At 32.3% G+C, this 18518-nt stretch overlaps 2 protein-coding genes across 2 annotated transcripts; one reads left to right on the top strand and one right to left on the bottom strand.

The window, feature by feature from the left end:
- Window positions 1–2745: 2745 nt before the first annotated feature.
- Window positions 2746–8160, bottom strand: LOC11408592 (MLO-like protein 8). The gene is made up of 15 exons (XM_003612360.4): window positions 7789–8160; window positions 6483–6540; window positions 6135–6361; window positions 5727–5843; window positions 5232–5292; window positions 5032–5108; window positions 4741–4815; window positions 4495–4583; window positions 4357–4406; window positions 4138–4178; window positions 3889–4062; window positions 3762–3797; window positions 3586–3653; window positions 3439–3499; window positions 2746–3267 (listed from the first exon to the last, which is right to left on the bottom strand). The coding sequence occupies exons 1-15, from the start codon at window positions 7969–7971 to the stop codon at window positions 2881–2883; spliced, it is 1704 nt and encodes a 567-aa protein (XP_003612408.2). The 5' UTR covers window positions 7972–8160; the 3' UTR covers window positions 2746–2880.
- A 3767-nt stretch (window positions 8161–11927) lies between these two features.
- Window positions 11928–16693, top strand: LOC11408591 (uncharacterized). The gene is made up of 5 exons (XM_003612358.4): window positions 11928–12103; window positions 12454–12571; window positions 12742–12841; window positions 12996–13082; window positions 16363–16693. Exons 1-5 carry the CDS (start codon window positions 12043–12045, stop codon window positions 16495–16497), a joined length of 501 nt encoding a protein of 166 aa, XP_003612406.1. The 5' UTR covers window positions 11928–12042; the 3' UTR covers window positions 16498–16693.
- The last annotated feature ends 1825 nt before the right edge of the window (window positions 16694–18518 follow it).

The raw sequence follows: 18518 nt of genomic DNA, 5'->3' as shown, positions 1-18518 counted from the left end.
ATCTCACTCCTTAAAGTTTACAAGATGAAGGTGTCTAGATAAGCACATATATACATCAACGATTTTAGAACTTTGGTAATGTGAGACTTCAACAGTGTTAAAAAGAGTATACCAAAGAGTATGTTGTTAACTCAAAAAATATAAACAAACGAAAAATCATAAACACAATAATTATAATATCGAAAAAAAACAGCTGGAGTAGTGACTGTAGTGTCTATTTTTATACAACTTTTTCTTGGAGTCCTTTTGTTTGCATTATTGAACATGTTGCTATAACTAATTCCTAGAAAAAGGCTTATCACTTTTAATTGAATAGTCACAATTTGTGCAAACTTGCATGCATAATATTAAACAACTGTGGCTAGGACAGACAAAAGGAGGTAAAACCTCTAACATGTTGCGATGGCTTATCCTTTAAGGAGGCCAATTGAACGATATTTAAAGAGAAATAGTGTCTCAATCCCAAACCATAGGGCATATATATTCTAAGTAATTCTCACTAATTTATGAAATACTTTTATCTGGTGGTGCTGTCCTTTTAGGATGTACTCCTAAGAAAGATGGCATGTCAGTCTTGAATGTTGGATCAATCAATCTATACACAAAGCAAAAGTTAAGTAAAATTAAGTTTTAAAATATTTTGTGATAGAATTGTTTTCCCTGAGTGTTGTTTCATTATGTTGTAATATGTGTATTTACAGAATGTTGTTTTGAGCCTCAAATATCTCTAACTTGGACATAAGTGTCTCTGATTTGGACATCAAATATCTATCACTAATATACAATATACTGATAATTTATATAATAAATATTTTATATTATAATATTTTGCATCATTAACCTATGAGAAATGAATATTTTATGTTCTAATAATATTTTGCATCATTAAGTTATCATGTAGCCTAATTGTATGTTTAGGTGATTTTTTTTCCTGCGGTGCTGTTCACGGTTTCTGTGGAAGTTGTGTTGGGCGGCCCTTGGTTTGTGGTAGCAGCTGTGCTGTCCGGTTGGTGGCAGCTCTTTTCAGGGCGCGGTTGTATCTTGGTGTTGACGCAGGAGTATGCATGTGTTTTGTTATATGTATATGTCGGCGTCATTACTATGTTGGGATTTCTTGTGTTTTTGGGTGGTTTTTGAGGTGTTTTTGTTCGAGCTGGTGTTTGTGCGGCAACCGATTTCCCCTCGTTTGTATTTTTTTTTCTTCCCACCCAAGCTTGTTAGTGCTTCTTGCACGGGCTTGTTGGTTAATAATATTTACCGTTTCAAAAAAAAAAAAAAAAGCAAGTCACTTAAAATTAGGATTGAGGTTCTATCTAGTACTAGTTAATCCTTAGTTTAATACTACTAGTAGTTCTTTATATTGATATGTTCAATAAGGCCTTGGATCCAGCACCTGTCAGAAGATTCATTTCCTTCTCATCATTGATTCATAGGAGAGAGCCTTTGTAATTGATCATTCAATAATGAGATGATCATATTTACTTATGCAGTAACACTCTGACCAAGAAAAAAGTTATAATATTCCATTTAATTTCAAAAGATTCACAAACCCAAAAGGTGGCATTCTCTGTATATAATCATCTTATGTCACTGCAGTTTATTTTTTTAATTCAACACAAGATGGTCTTTTTCAATTGATTCCTTTTCTAGTTTTGTCTGTTTCAACGATTTTCGTGTAGCACAAATAATCGTAGATAATGGTCATATGAATGCAGAATATATGTAAGGGATCTCATGTGATACTCTAGATAGCTACCAAAAACATTTCCACCGACCATCGAATTCAGCATTATTGTGCTAAGTGAAAACATGTGATTTAGAGCAAAAGGGTGAAGTTTCCAACAAGTGATATATCAAGTAGAATGTCTTACAAATTTGATTACCCCAGGCTTAAAACTACAATCATCTAGAAATAGTTAAATTTTGTAAGAAGGACCATGCAAACCAAAGAAGAAAAAAAAAAAAAGAATATGAATAACTTGTACTGATTTAATTTAAAGTTAGCCAAGGATTCTCTTTAGTGACACCCTTATCCTTAAGCGATTATGCAAAGGGGGGAACCATGCTTCTTTGTCGTAGGTTCCTTAACTCAAAAGAATGTCAAATATGTTTTTTTTTTGTTTTCAAGAACTATTAAACTAGGAAAAACATAAGTAAATGAAAATCAACTAGACAAAGGTAAATTGCGAGTAAAATGACCATTGTACATAGAGCCTCACTTTTGACCTTATTCCCCTATTTCATGGTGTTTTGTGGTAACCAGTCCACACAACACTTTTTCTTTTTCTTTTTTATGATCATGTTTCCAAGATCATAGACGTTATCGATAACTTGAGTTAAACATTGAAGCACGGGTCTTTGAGGTCAAAGTGCTAGTTTCACGTGCCTTCAACCAATTCTGGCATCCCTACGACTTTCGAGAGACTCTTCGGTCCTGATCAGAAAGATTTTACCATCGGTGTTCGACCATCTCTAGTTCAGCTGATCATTCATTTGGCAATATGAACATCGACTAGCCCTTAACTCGTTATAGGGCATTTATGACCAACAACTTAAATTATGATTAAGCGCAAACACTATCACATTTATTTCTAAGGATTTAATTAGGTACATGCACAAGATTTTTTTTATAAGCAAATTGATTAAAGCGAGCACAAGAATTATTCAAAACCTATTATGAAAGACCAATTCATACCCTTTTTAGACAAACTAGTGGATTAGTCCACCAATCCGAAAGAAAAAAAAATCAAATTTTTATTCTTGTCTTCCCTACAAATAAACCAAGACCAAAACAATCATTTAATGCAGTCAAATACCTCCATATTATGATGTGGCAAATACAATTTGTTAGACATTTAAGTAAAAATGAAAAAACAGGTATTAAACTAATCTTTTAATGACATGCTTGAAGAAAGTGAAATCATCATTATTGGCTTCTCCCTCACTATGATGATGCCTATCTTCTGCTTCTTGCTCATCATGATCAACTCTTACAATCAAGTTAGTTTCCATCAACTCATTATCAGATAATTCATATTCATCTTGTTCATCAATGGTTGAAGATCGTGTCGAGTGGCCAGTAGTCTTGAAACGGTGAAGTGCTGGTCCAGGGGACTGCATTGTTGATCCAACAATGGTGCTACCATCCATGGTTCCTATAGTGGACTTTCCTAGCTTTACATGCTTCTTTTTCACAGTCATGTGCCATTTCTTTAACGCCTTGGATGTTTGTTCATCAAATATTGATTTTTTCATCCTTGAACCCATCTACATGATTTTTGTCAATTAGATCAATTTCAAATGTTAATTCATAGCATGCAAGTACAAGCAGATGCAATCTATGAAGCACAGACACTCCTCGAATTAGTCGTGTCCGATACCGACACGACACATATAATTACACTGAATTAACATTTGAAATTAAAAACATGTATCTACCTGTGTTACAAGAGCATATAAAGGAAGGGTAATGTAGCTGCAGAGGCATAGCATCACAATCCTGTAAACCCCATTGGAATTAATCAAATTGCTAGATTTTAGAGATGTAATAATTAGTTAGATTTTAGTTGTTCTCATTGGCTTTACCCAAAAGCTACTTTTATAATGGCAAGCTTATAGTCCAAACGGAAACAATTTTCCAGACCAAAAGAATACTGCAAAAAAATGAATAAATTATTGTTTCATTATTCAAAACTATAGATAACAAAAATAATTTAGTCAATATTCAAGATTAAGGTATACTAATAATTAAGGATCAATACCCATGTCCACAAGATATATGTTATTTGGAATGAATTCTGCAAGTATAAGAATATCAATTAGTTTATAACTTAATAAGTTTCATAGGATAGATTTTTTAGATAAGCTTTTTAAATAATTGAATAATACCTGAAACAAAGCAAAATGGATAAGATGAAGAACTAATTGAGGTTGCCCTAACCAAAAGTATCTATCTGAGCCTTGAACAAGAGGCATTCCTTGTACAACTATATGTCTCTCTGAGATTTCAAGAGCCATTCTTGCTAATATCACTTGAAGTTTTGTTCCAACAGCCAAAATTATCTGCAAAAAATTAAATATCTTATAATATAGATCTTAACCGATTTGAAAATTTCGCCCGGAAAACATAATACTTACAATAATTGGAATCAAGAATGCCCATATTGGAGTACGCCATCCTGAAAATTATATAGGATTAGCTTCCAACTATAATTTTTAGGGGAATGCTAACTTGTGCCGTAAGGCACAAGTTAATGAGTCAAATAAAGAAATATTTTGCTGGAATTTGTGCATTGAATTTAATTTTTAAACTTCTAATTAATTGAGTGCACAAAATTTAAGAATATATTTTCTCACCATCAATGTTTAGGAGCAAGAAAACTACAGCTGATGCCCAGAGAACAGGACTGTTAAAAACAAAGTGGTCCAAGTTAAGCACTTTATTCAAATTTACTAGGAAAAACCATACATTATGCAGTGACAGAAAATTGTTACCTTACTCCCACAACTACTTTGAAGTCATCTTCTAATGATCTTTTGATATACTTTTGGAAATTAAATTTACTTCCGGGAGCTAGATGGACCTATACATAAGTTAAAGAAGGAAGGTAAATATGGTTTTGAATTGTGTTCCACAACTGCAATTGTGTCCGCAATGTAAAAGTTTTAGATGTCTCTGCAACAACAATTGCGCAAGTATTATTGTTAAACATGCTATATGAGGAATGTGCAATTACTTACGTTAATAAATCCATTGCGCAAAGTCTGGTAATCGACCTTACGAACAGACCTATAAAACTGTCTAAAGAAACAGCCCTGAAATCGAAATACAAGAATAGGGTTAGTTATTGATACACAACATTTTTATGAGGTTATAACTCAAATAGTGCTACTAAGTGCCATCCTTATGTAATTTTTTAAACAAACATTATATGTAACATATCCATGATGGTTTGATAAAATCAAATCTCATCCTCAAATTAGCAAAAATTAAAAGAGGAAAAGAAACCAGATTAGTAAGACGGGACGCACAATATAAACCCTAGTCCAAAAACTTGTATGAGCTCTAACAAATGATGTTTCATGAGTGAGCCTGAGTTTTGCAGCATCTGCACATATAAATAGTAAATAGACAATATAAGCATATGAGGTTTCATGTAATCATTTCAAATTCACAGAACATGAAGAGAATAGTAATATTACACTAGAAAATGAAAATTAAGCATATATACCATTCGCAAACTCATAACCATGAGTTAAAGTCTCTTCCTCCCATTCCTTCCATCCACGTATCTGCAGAAACAAAACTTTCATCTATGGGTTCTATTTAGATTGACTTATTTGATCTTATCTTTTGACATAAACACTTACAAGACTGTTTAGAAAATTTTAAGGAAATAAATCATGGCATGTCCAGTAGTTACTTACTACTTACTTTTATAAGCTCTCTATAGTAGCTTATGAAACAACTTATCGCTTATATGAAAACAATTTGACGTAATTTTATCTTTTACTATACAAATAACTTATACATAAACACTTACTTGATAAGTGCTTATGTTATAAATATTTAGAAAAATTGTTTATCCAACTGTTTGTATTACTTCCCTTATAAAGAAACAGGTTTATCCAATTCGGCTCATGATAAAAAGATGTATAAATTTTCTAGACTCATGCTTCCAAAGCAAGAAGAAAAAGTCTTAAGACGTAGAAAAGATGAAGCTGACCTTGAGTCTTCCAAGAAGCATTGTGACAGCACTGTAAAACACATGAAAGACTGCTAGGAAGAATATGAGGATGTGTAACTGATGCAGTCCATTCACAGATAAAAGTGGTTCATGTCCCTATAACCAGTTAACTTGGATAAGAAGCTACTAGAATTGATGGGAAATAAAATGAGAAATTAAGCCAGACATTGTAATTCTGCTCCTCAGAGATGTGTATGTTCAAACTAACAATCAATTTGTTAAAATCATGGTGGCACCATGATTTTGCGAATATAGTTTTTGCCAAAATCTCGGTGTCGTGATTCTATTTCTACCATGAGTCAATGTAAATAATTTAAAGCACTAAGAAATAAACAACTCAAGTTTCATTTTTTAATTGAAAGAGAATGAAAAAGGAAACATGGCTACCTTCCTGCTGCATTTGAAGGAGGGAGTATCAGCAGCTAAATATCTACCTTCAAAAGACACTGGTATCCTATTTTGTTCCACTTTACTATTTGATTTCTTATCACCACCTATATATTTATGTGGACATGGTAGCATTTTGTTTGCAATTTTTTCAGAAATACATATTCTGACAATGTAATTCTGTCCAATAGTTAATAACAGTGAAATGAATCCTAAAATCATCAACTCTGTAAAATAAACAAACAGCATTATATTAGACTAAAAAAGAGAAAGGATATTTATTTATCATAGACTAGTAGAGTTGTTTTCTATTTCAAAAATAGTAAATCCTTTGGTAAAAATTCTTACCAGCCTTGACCTTCTCTAGAGCTTCAAGCAGAGCCTTCTTTTCTCTTTTTCCTAACCACTGAAAGCAAAATTCAACTTGTGAGGAGTATTATCTAAGACTTAAAATACTTTATCTAAATTTTAATGATAATAATAGTTGTAATAATAATATTAATAATAAGGGTTAAATATGTTTTTGGTCCCTATAAATATACCAACTTTTCCTTTTAGTCCCTCTAAAATTTTTCCTCAACTTCTAGTCTTCAAAAATTTTCTATCACCACTTTTGATCCATCATTTTAAGTATTTGTTTGGACGTGCGGCTGGAGCTCATGTTTTGTTGGAAATCAAGGTGATAGAGTTCAGATAATTTTGAATGGTTCTAAAGCTGAAAAGGACAGAAAATGAGTAGATAGGGGAAAAGAAGAATCGTATTACAATTTCTGTACATGGTGACACGATTTTGCTACCAATTTGAAGAGTTTCAAATCGACAAACATTGTCACGATTTATTCAAATCGAATTTGAGGAGTGGCAATCCACACAATCATATTTAACTTGAAAACTTTTAGGGACTAAAAGTCAATAATTTTTTTAGGGGAGCTAAAATGAAAACTTGCTATATTTATAGAGATTTAAAACATATTTAACCCTAATAATAATAATAATAATAATGTTCTATAAGTACAACTCAGTTAGTAGTTGCAAAGACAATAATATGTAAGAACCGGAGTTCGCATCTACATTACCCACTAGACTACTTTTTTTTTTTTTTTTGAGGGAAAGCACTAGACCACTTGACAAAATAAAATAAAATAATAATAATAATAATGAGTTATCCTAATAATCATTTCAATTCAACTATTATTCCCTCCATTCCAAAAATGTGGCTGTTTAAGGTATTTACACGTTGTGTCAAAAGAAATATTTACTCATATTAATGATCGGTGAACCACTTATTTGATGTGTATTATAAGTATCAAAATACTCTTATTTAAATGTTTTACAATTACCTATAAGTATCTCATAAATATTTTTTTAGCATCCAAAATTTTGAAACAAAGCTAAAATATCTAGAGGAACATCCATAATTATTATGAAATAAAGGGAGTATCAATTACTATCATAATACAACGTCAGAACACAATTTGTTAGCAAGAGAAAACTTCAATTTGAAATTAAATGCTAGGAAGTTTTACTAGTAAAAGCAAATGTGGAAGGGAAGTTTAAACTTGATTGAGAAACGCAAAAACATAGAGTTAGTGCTAATAATTACAAACAAAAACAAGCAAAAAATAACAAAAGTTTGAAGCTTTGAATTGTATACCGTTCCTAATTTGTGAAGACTCTTCTCAAGGGCTATGGATATCAAGATGAAAACGGTGCAAACTGCAGCAACACCCCATGTTGGTGTTTGATCAAGTGTTCTTGAACTGTTCCTACTATCACTTGCAGCCATGGATAATCCTCCATAGAAGAGACACAAACAAGAAAATACCCTCTTGAACATGGTTGAAAAAAAACACAAGTTTGAGAAAACTAAAACTCACAAAAGAAAAAGAAAAACTGAGTACTCTTAAATTTGATTGCAAGCTTTGAATCATGTGTATCTGTGTTCCTTGTGAAAAAAGAAACAAAAATATTATTGAATAACTAATGAAACTTGATAAGTGCTTTGATATGTTTGCACATGGTTTTCTATTGTTGTCAGCATTATTGGGAAAAAAGAATGAAAGGAAATGATTTTGTTTTCATTAGTTGAAAAATTACACTTCAAACTTTTTCATGACAAATTGTGGTTATTAATAAAAAGAAAGGATAAGGTTTAAATTAATAGGCGTTGTTAAACGGATTAATAAAACTTAACTTCATCATACTAACTGTCACTAATTTTTGTCTTAAATATTAGATATTAGTAGTATAAGTAAAGCATTTAAAATTATAAGATTCAGTATGTTTTTGGTCCCTATAAAATTAGGAACTTCTAAGTTTAATCCTTACTTAATTTTAATAGGTTTTTTTAATCCCTAAAAAAAAGAATTACTTATAATTTTAGTCCCTGTTACAACAAAATTTGTTTAATTATCCTTAAATTTTTAAACGATTTTTTTAGACAAGTTTAGAACACTATGAAAGGTTCATTTACTAAAATTTAGAATTTTTTAAAATGAAACAAATTAAATATGAAATTTTTAAATTTTGTGACAAAATCTAGACGTAGAATTCAAATTTTGTGACAATATTTTGCAGAGGAACTTTAAGTAATGTTCTTAACAAGTCTGTAAAAAATTGTTCAAAAACTCAAGAGTTTAAACATATGATGTGTCTTTAGACTATTTGAGATATCTTATCATATAGTGAATGATGTAGGACTTGATTAAATTTTTTTCTCCAATTTAGACTTAGAGTAGTGAACATCAAACTAGGGTGGCATTTAGCATGGGATGGAGAGTTGTTTCCCACCATGGGAAAGTTTTTTTCAACCATTAAATTAAGGAGGAGTATTAATTTTATCATGGACTGCCTACACCATATTTTTTCCTTTGTCTTTTACATTTTTTTTTGTTCAGATCTGTATTTTTTTTCTTTCCATGCTTATATACTTAACCATCATTTGGATCGTCAACTTGCTTCTTCTGTGATAGAATCCCATCAAAATCCAAACTAGCTTCATCATCATCATTTGGATCATTTTGTTTATTAACACGCAACAATGTTACTACAATCATGTGCAAAACTTAATTAGAAACACATAACTATGTAGTTCAAAACATCACAAACAACAATGAAACAAAGGTTTCAAGTACCACAAAAAGAAGAAGAAGGAGAAGAAATAAAAATGCAGCAATAGAAATTCAACTACCCTTTGAGAATATGAACAAGAATGTTCATGTCCATGAGAATATTGGTGACCCTATTGTATGAGAATATTCCAGATCTTGAGTTTTTTTGCCTTATACGTAATAGAGCAATAGAAAAAACATATAAACATAATGAAATCAATGTTGAAATTGATAGAGCGCAAGAGTATGATTACCGGATTATCAAAGAAAAAAATTCCAGATCTGAATAAAAAAAAGTGTAAAAGATAAAGGAAAAAATATGGTGCAGGCAATCTATGATAAAATTAATACTCCTCTTTAATCTAATGGTTGAAAAAAACTTTTCCATGGTGGGAAACAACTCTCCATTCCCATGCTAAACCCCACCTCAAACTAGTTATAGAGAAATGTATTTTGAGACGGACAAAATCTTTAAATTTTGATATGCGGTGGCCTGAGTTTAAATCCATACCTCATTCACGTAAAAATACACACATAAGTTTTAAAATTTGCACATCACAATTTAGAAATACACCCCGCAAAGGTTATTTTTTTTTTAGATAAAATACTCCCTCAATTTACAAACTCAGAGAAAATTTGCTATGTACATTTCATGCTCAATGGAGAAACGGTCCTGAAATTTACAAACCCATAATATGTACATGTCATCAACAAGATAACTCATGATGTCATTTAATGTGATATCTAAGCACTCGAACATAATTATTTAAGGGAAATGTTAACCGGTGCCCCATGGCACAGGTTAAGGAATTATTAAAGAAAATATTTCTTTGAAAATTGTGTATTATATGTTTTAAAAGTTAAAAAGTTGCTCTTTTCAATTCAAATTATATTTTTTCTTTCTACTTTTAACTTCTTAACCAGTGCCCCAGGGGCACCGGTTAACAAGACTAATTATTTAAAAGACCAAGGATTTGAGTTCCGCTAGTGCATTTGAAAATATGTAAATACAAATACTTTCTTAAGTGTTTTTGAGCTCAAAGGTCTTTCTTACTTTGGACTGAGCACCACTCCCTCACCATAATTTTTTATTGGCAAAAAAAAAATGTTTACTTGAAGAAGGAAGTATTTTGACTAGCGATGCTCTGACTTTTGCCACTGCACCTTTGATCAAGTTCTGTTTGCGCCACAACATCTTCATTGTTGTCTGCCTTTGTGATATGTTTATGGGTTTTTGTGGGTCAATCACTTTTGCTTCGAGATCAAGAGTCAGATTCAAGATTCAAGATATTGGACTTGTTATAGTGTCTTCTCCAGCAGACTGGGGATGAAGTGCTAACTCGAAAGAGTGTTGGTTTAGAGTGTTAGAGGGAGTTCCTATTTCAAGTACAACGCTCTCTATATACTGTGGTTCTATAGGGTGGTCTTTGTTTTTGCCGGTGCGACCCTTTAGGTGCTTTATATTTGATGGAGATTTTGTATTTGATGTAAGGGTATATAGGTGTTCTTTAGAGGTGTTCCGTGTATATATGACGTCTTTGTTTTTTTTTTCTGTCTTGCTTGACTGAGTTCTTCTTGAACAATGATTTGTTTTTCAATAAATTTTGTTGTTAAAAAAGTCCCTAAAATATCTAACTCTCACAATTTCAAATTTCATTTTAATTGTTTACTCTAATAAAAAACTATAAGCTATGTAACATATATAACCAAACAACTTTATCTTTAGTCATAAATTGTCATAAATTTGATATAAGCAAAATGTTTGCTAGTTTTTGCCAACTTAGAATTTTGAGCTTTCATTTGACTTCATGTAAAAAATATGAGTAATTTGAACGTGTTTCCCTTCTTTTACATGCATTTTAATATAGAGTAGATTGATGACGTTGGTCGAAGCTAATATGTTGTCGTGGAGGACAACGTTCTTGTTCAATAGAGAACGGTGTACTTGCAACGACTACAATGCTTAATTGAGAACATGGTGTGATTTTCGAGGACAGTTAGCCGGTGCTTAGATACCAATGTCATTTGTAGAACATTGTCTAATATTCAATAAAGGGTGTGTCATTAACATTTGTTTTTTCATCAAGAATCTATAGATGAACTTTCTCCTTATGTCCCTACTATCTTTAAGAACCCTTAAATACACATCAAATAGTTATCTACTAGATGTATAAAAATAATATACATTGGTAGATAACTACCAAATATGTATTTATAGGACCTTAGAGATATTGGGGTCCAAAAAGAAACGCAGCAGTATAACCAAGCCTAAAGCTCAATGTGAGAAAATTTAAGGCCCAAACAGTGAACCCATGTTGAACTGAATTCACGTCAACGGTCATTATCGTCAGGTTTAATTACACTTTTGATCCCCCTAAGTTTTCTAAAGTTGTGATTTTGAACCCCTAAAAAAACAACTCTTTCCAAGCCCACTAAGTTTACTTTTTGTTGCAATTTTAGCCCCTAAATTTACTTTTTGACTCGAAATTAAGGGACTTGGAAAATAAACTTAGGGGGCTAAAATTGACACGAGGGGCTAAAATTGCAACATAAAGTAAATTTAAAGGGCTTGGAAAGAGTTGTTTTTTAAGGGGGCTAAAATCACAACTTTAAAAAACTTTAGGGGACAAAAGTATAATTAAGCGTTATAGTTGATAACGAAACAAAAACAAAACAACCAATTTTCGACACTCTCGAATGTTAATTTAAAACAGAAATTCACCAACTTTTGTTCTTGTTCCTCTTCTTCCTCGTTTTCTCCGAAGAAACCAAAATTTTCGCAGTTTCGCTCTGAAGAAATGGCCACTCTATCAAATTCTATCGCTATGCCGATAAATCAACAAACCCATTTTCTCTCAGGTGATGATCACTTCAATCTCAGTGGCACTCATTTTATTGGTTTTTTTAATTGTAAATTCAAATTTTTTTTTTTCAATTTGTAATTTTATTAGTAGTTTTTTGTTAGTGAGGGAAATGTTTGATCTATATTCTCTTATGTTAACTAGTAAAAGGATTTTTTTTTTTAGTGGGTTTTTTGGGATCCTTTTTGAGTGAATTTATGTTAACATTTTTGGGGTAAATTGATGGTAATTCAATATTGGGATTGATCTTTGCTACTGCATTTGTGAATTTTACCTAATAGAAGTTTATCTTATTCATTACCCTAGTTTTTGTTGATTTTAATTGATATTTAAATTATTTATTGTCAGGTTCCTTGTTGAAGCCAGTTGATAAATCCTTCTTGAAAATGAGCTGCACTGAACAGTTTCCAAGCTCCTCTGTTAAAGCTAAAGCATCACGTAACTTGTCGGTAATAGTTCGAGCAAGGTAGGTATAGGAGTATAGGGCATATATTTATGGTGCATTTACATTACTATGTTTTTATGGTGCAATTATCTTATCATGTTTGGGCCATTTCTTTGTCTAAAATCTTGGTAAAAGAAGCATAATATCATGCTAACTTTGTAGTGTTTTTATTCTCTCCTTTGCTGGTACAGTGGCGATGATGGAAGATCAAGTAATGGAAGTATTTTTGTTGGTGGCTTTGTATTAGGGAGCCTAATTGTTGGAGCATTGGGATGTGTTTATGCACCTAAGGTATGTGTGCAGAACCTGCATTTTCCATTTTTAACTTTTTTCCATTTATGTGGCAAGACAGTGAGGGTGCGTTTACTTCAGCTTTAATGAGTTCAATAGTTCATCATAGGTTGGAAAAGATTTTATTTTGACTTGTATGTTACGAACAATCTAGATAAGCAAGGCACTGGCTGGAGCTGAAGGTAAAGAATTAATGAAGAAACTTCCAAAGTTTATTTATGATGAAGAAAAGGCTCTGGAGGTAAGAAAGTTAACATGCAGTTATCTTTAATTTAAGGTCATGCTCATTGAGTGTGTCTGAATTTGTGTGATAGAAGAACAATTTCAGTCTAGATTTAGTACACTAAATTCAATTTAACCCCATTCACTTAAAAAAAAGGTCAAATGCATCCAAAGGTCCTTTAAGTTTTTCGTTTTTCCCAAGTTGGTCCTTTAAGTTTCAAAAGTCCCAAATAAGTCCTTTTAGTTTCTGAAACGTTTCAAAGTCATACTGTCTGCCAGTCTCCGTTTAAAACAAGATAACGTGGCCGTTAATTTGACATCTTTATGGCACAGTTTTACTCTCATCTTTATATTAATTTGCAGCAAAAGGGAATGGTATCGGTTTGAGTCATTATGTGATGAAACACAACAAATTTCATAAGGGAAAAATTTAAAAGCACTGTTATAGTTATTGTGTGTTCTACTCTCTGTACCTAATATTATACTTGCTTTACAACTAATGTTTAATTTGACATCTTCATAGCAATCACAAATACACAATTCGAAAAACATATAAACCCAATTGCAAAACAAAATAATAGTGATGAATAAAAGACAATTTTCATAAAAAATTAAGTGTTCCTATTCAATTTAAAACGAAATTGAGTTCAAAATTTCTATCAACTAAAAAAAATCAGCAATTCAAACGCTGACTATATGACTTTGAAACGTTTCAGAAACTAAAAGGACTTATTTGAGACTTTTGAAACTTAAAGGACCAACTTGGGAAAAACGAAAAATTTAAAGGACCTTTGGATGCATTTGACCTAAAAAAAAATAAAAAATCTAGATGTTTAGCATCACCCCTTAAAAGTTTATGGAACAATTAACATCAATTACCTAATATGCTTGAATTTCGGCTGTTGCCACGGCCTGTATTGGCAGTGATGGATCCAGAAAATGCATGTAATGTTGCAGGAAGACAAATTGTTATTGCTATGTTAGTTTTTCAGTAGTTATTTTTTTTTAGGCTTTAGTTACTAGTTTTTTCATGTTCAATTCAATACTCTATAAATACAGCACCTAGATCTCTCATTTGTACCTTATACCAATACCAATATGAAACCTCTTGATGTGACTTTCTCTCTCTCAAGGTTTCAAGTTTTGGTTCCCTCTTCCTTTGATTCCTAACACTAAGGAAAACACTTCCACCTCGGTAGTCAATAGCAGGCGTAGCGGCTCCTAGGTGCTATGTGAGACCCTGTTGAATTGCGGTTTTTTAGCAGTGGCCGAACAGTGGTTGTAGTGGCCACTAAAATGTAGCTTCTGTAAAAACCCAAATATGCTTTAAACTTATAGTCATTTCCTCTGGTTTATTTTTTTTCTTTTTCAACTTGGTCATTTCATCCTAAAAACGTATTTACTTTATTTAGAGTTTCAACATTGGTAACAATGAACTCTGATGATTAATTGTAAATGGGTTAGGATCAAATGACACCATGGTGTCAAAATTAGTTTGACACCATATCTCATCCATTCATTTCATTTAATCCAAAGGTTTGAAACTATCACCAAATTAATTAATATACACCAAATACTCTCTATCACCTAATTAAGAAACATATCTATCATCATTAATTTATAATCAAACATTCCATTTTTATTTCCCCAAATTTATTTGCTCCTCTTTTTTATTTCCCCAAATTTATAAATTTTCCCAGATTTCTATAATCATACTCACTTTTTTTCTAAACTTTTTTATAAAATGAATGGTTGAACTCATATATCTATGGTTGTTTGAATCATCATCACCATCAATGATATTTCTTTGTCTTTATCTCATATACTCATATTTTTTTATTAATTAATTAAATTGTATTAAAAAAACCAACTAGCTCGACAAATAATTCTTGAAATTGTTCATGCTAATTAGATTATTTTGTCACTCATAGGTCTAATTTTTTTTAGAGGACTCGTTGTGTCTCATGTTTAACTGAATTAAGATTTATCATGATTTTATAAAAATTATAAAGTTTGAGTTTGTGCTTATGGCCAAAAGAAAAAAATTAGGGGAAAATAAAAAGGGTTTGAATCTACCAAAAACAAGAAGGTATTGTTTGATTATGAATTAATGATGATAGATATGTTTCTTAATTATGTGATAGAGAGTATTTGATGTATGTTAATTAATTTGGTGATAGTTTTAAGCCTTTGGATTAAATGAAATGAATGGATAAGATTTGGTGTCAAACTAATTTTGACACCATGGTGTCATTTGATCCTATCCCATTGTAAATATGTCTTTAATTTTATGGAAACTCGGCTTAGTTGGTTTGTGCGTGTAAAGAGAAGACATGTTGATTTTGTAGTAAAGAGAGTCGATCAGATGGAGGATAGTCAAATCACAAGAGACAGAGGATGACCTAGAAAAACTATTAGAGAAACTATTTAGAAAGATATAGAGATCAATGAGTTGGATAGAGATATGATAGAACAGTATAACATCGTTTGAATGTAGCCGACCCCACTTAGTGGGTTAAGGCTTGGTTGTTGTTGTTGATTCCTTTTATTTTGTTCATTCTATTTTTGAGTTTTTATGTGTATGGTACTGCTACCCGCTATAACGTTTTGGGTGTTGGTTACTACACTACATTATCTGCCACTGACTAGATAGGCTTCTACATAAGTAAATATTTATATAATATTCATATTTACATATAAAATTGCTACAGTAAGCTAACAATGTTAGTTTTAATTCACCGTAAATGTAAATTATTTCATATTTGGCTTAATTGCACTCAGACTTCGGAGTATCATGATAGTGTAACTTTGGTTCTTAGATTTCAATTGCATGAATTGGGTCTCCCAAGCATCACAATTATTAAAGTCAGATCCATCTATAAAAGTAACCGTCCAAATGTTAACTTAAGGAGCATCATGTCCAACGTGGACCTGAGTTGGCACTCACCTGATCTACCATGGCATGCTGACATGGCTAAAGAGCGAAACCACACATTAAGAAAATCAAACCTCAGATAATTTTATCTAGCAGATGGTGGGGGAAAATCTTTATAAATTGTGTAATATATTAGAATAAAAATAAAACTAAATAAACATTTTGAAACATGGTGTTGGACTGTGGATATGTGCCCCTATGATCTGCAACGTTGTTCTGCCCCTGCAGATTTGTTGTGAAATGTGTTTGATAATTTTTCTTTAATAAAGTGTACTTTTTCAATTTGAATAATCTTGTCATGTCATTTTGTCACATAAACTACTATATTGAAATTCCTTTTGTTTTTCTGTTGTGATTATAACAGAAGACTCGCAAGATGCTATCCGAGAAAATAGCACAACTGAATTCCGCCATAGACGGTGTTTCTGCAAATTTGCGATCAGATGAAGACAAAAATGAATCTGCAGTGGTCTCAGAGGAAATTGGAGCTTCGAACTAATAAATCAATTTAGGGATATATAAGCACACATTTTCACCTTTTTATTGTTGCTTATTGAATTTGAAGTTTTACAAGTGAAATTTTCTAAGCTGAATTAACTATTTATTTTTATAATATGGTTGCATGTGTTAATCCAAACACACTTGATTGGTTATGAGAAAATGACAAGCACTAATCATGCATGATTGATTCCTAATCCTGGTTCTTTGCTGAAAGTTTAGATTGGATTCCACAAACTAAAAATGATGCGTTCCATTTGAAGTTGATGTCTAGAAATTGATTTTGGATCGGTGAATCTATTCCTATACGTAATTGTCACAATGTGGGGGTGGGAGGGTAAAGCCAAATTGAAACTCCTTTTGCATGTTAAGATTTTAGCAATGTCTAGATGTGGTTACCATTCCACATTTCATGGTTACTGACAATTGCACATCAACTCGTATGACACGTCATTGAAAACATGTCACCTTTACGAGTCCAAAAATAGACCAAAATTCAGTGATTTTAAAATGGGGGATCAATTTGGTGATACTGGTGGTGGTTTGTGGCATTCATTGTTGTTTTAACTAAATAATCCAATTCAATGATCTAATACAAGTGGTTATTACCAGAGAAAGCTACGTTTGAAAATCATTGGTTTAAACATCACTTTTGTGGAATAGAGGAACAAACAGGATAGCAGTTATGTATGACAAGGACATACAGTTATGACAAGGAGAAGCTTTTGAATTTGGCTTTATTTACTACTACTACTACTACTACATACATATTCTAGTAAATTTTGATGGCAACGTTAAACATGTTTCATGATTTTATAATGGGAAATGCTTAACTTCCCGAAGAAATGCATACCGAGACATTAACGATGAAATTCGGTAGTAGCAACAAAAAAAAAATAAAGCCCATATTAGGTTTTTGGTTTGATAATGGGAAATGTTTCATTTGACTTTTGCTCCTAATTATGTTTTTTTTTTGCTGAGTTGGGCTGTCGTTAGCGACGTGGTGCTCATGTCGCAAGTGATGATTGGGCGAGGTGGTTGGCTTAAATAGGTCTTTCGTTCCTAAAAATATGTGTCATAGACGAAAATTCAAATGACCTATATTTATAGGGACGAAAGACCTATTTAAGCCATATTAATATATATATTTTTTTAGGCAAGAAACAAAAATATATTAAATAAAAAAACAAAAGATACAGAAACTGGAGGGACATTAGGCCTGACCCAGGTACCACCCAAGCCATATTAATATGACCATGAGCGACACTTGAAAAAAAAAGATTACCATAGTAAATTAGCTAGGATAAAATTCCTATAAGGTTGAAATACAGCTATTATGAGACTCTTTTCTTGAAATAATTACACCAAAACAAATAATCTTCTTTTGTAGGGATAACTAATCGTGTTAAGTATGGTGTTTAGATATATTTTGAGCTATTAAACTAAAAAATGCATAAAATGTAAGGTAAAACAAAAGAGTTGTGATACACAAACATACCAACGTGGCATACCACTCTTTGTACCACTCCACATGTTAAAAAAATAATATAGAATATTTCAAAACATTGCCGGTTCATAAAACAAAAAAAGAAAAAGAAAAGGAAAATTAAGTGTTCTCTCTCATTGATGCTCTTGTCTGACTTCTCTCCTGTTTTCTACCGGCCACCGCCACTGATTCCGGCAACAACAACAAAAACTGCCGTACTCCTCTCTCCCGTCCTTTCTCCTTCACCATGACCTCCCCCCACCGTCTGTCATCTTCTCTCCCAGTTATGTCTCCCTCACCTCTATCATCTTCTTTCCACGACCTTCGTCGCCTCCACCATCCTCGCCGCTCGCTGTCTTCATATCAGACCTACCCAAACTCACCACACCAACCTCCATCCACCACCAACAATGTCATGCCATACACAGATCTGGAAACCCAGATGGGAGAGAGAGCGTGTAGGAGAACAGAATGCGTAAGATTGGAGTTTAGTGAGTGGGGACAAGAGAACAGAACGGCAAGGACGGTGGTTGGCC

This window comes from Medicago truncatula, chromosome 5, assembly GCF_003473485.1.
Source record: "Medicago truncatula cultivar Jemalong A17 chromosome 5, MtrunA17r5.0-ANR, whole genome shotgun sequence".
Taxonomy (NCBI): domain Eukaryota; kingdom Viridiplantae; phylum Streptophyta; class Magnoliopsida; order Fabales; family Fabaceae; genus Medicago; species Medicago truncatula.
This window is presented reverse-complemented; position numbering and strand designations above follow the sequence as displayed.

Coding starts and splice junctions, on each gene's coding strand:
- LOC11408592 (XM_003612360.4), bottom strand. CDS start 7,971: ATGTTCAAGAGGGTATTTTCTTGTTTGTGTCTCTTCTATGGAGGATTA. Junction 3,500..3,585: donor ATTATAAAAGTAGCTTTTGG/GTAAAGCCAATG, acceptor TGGGGTTTACAG/GATTGTGATGCTATGCCTCT. Junction 3,268..3,438: donor TATATGCTCTTGTAACACAG/GTAGATACATGT, acceptor AAAATCATGTAG/ATGGGTTCAAGGATGAAAAA.
- LOC11408591 (XM_003612358.4), top strand. CDS start 12,043: ATGGCCACTCTATCAAATTCTATCGCTATGCCGATAAATCAACAAACC. Junction 12,104..12,453: donor ACAAACCCATTTTCTCTCAG/GTGATGATCACT, acceptor ATTTATTGTCAG/GTTCCTTGTTGAAGCCAGTT. Junction 12,842..12,995: donor GATGTGTTTATGCACCTAAG/GTATGTGTGCAG, acceptor CGAACAATCTAG/ATAAGCAAGGCACTGGCTGG.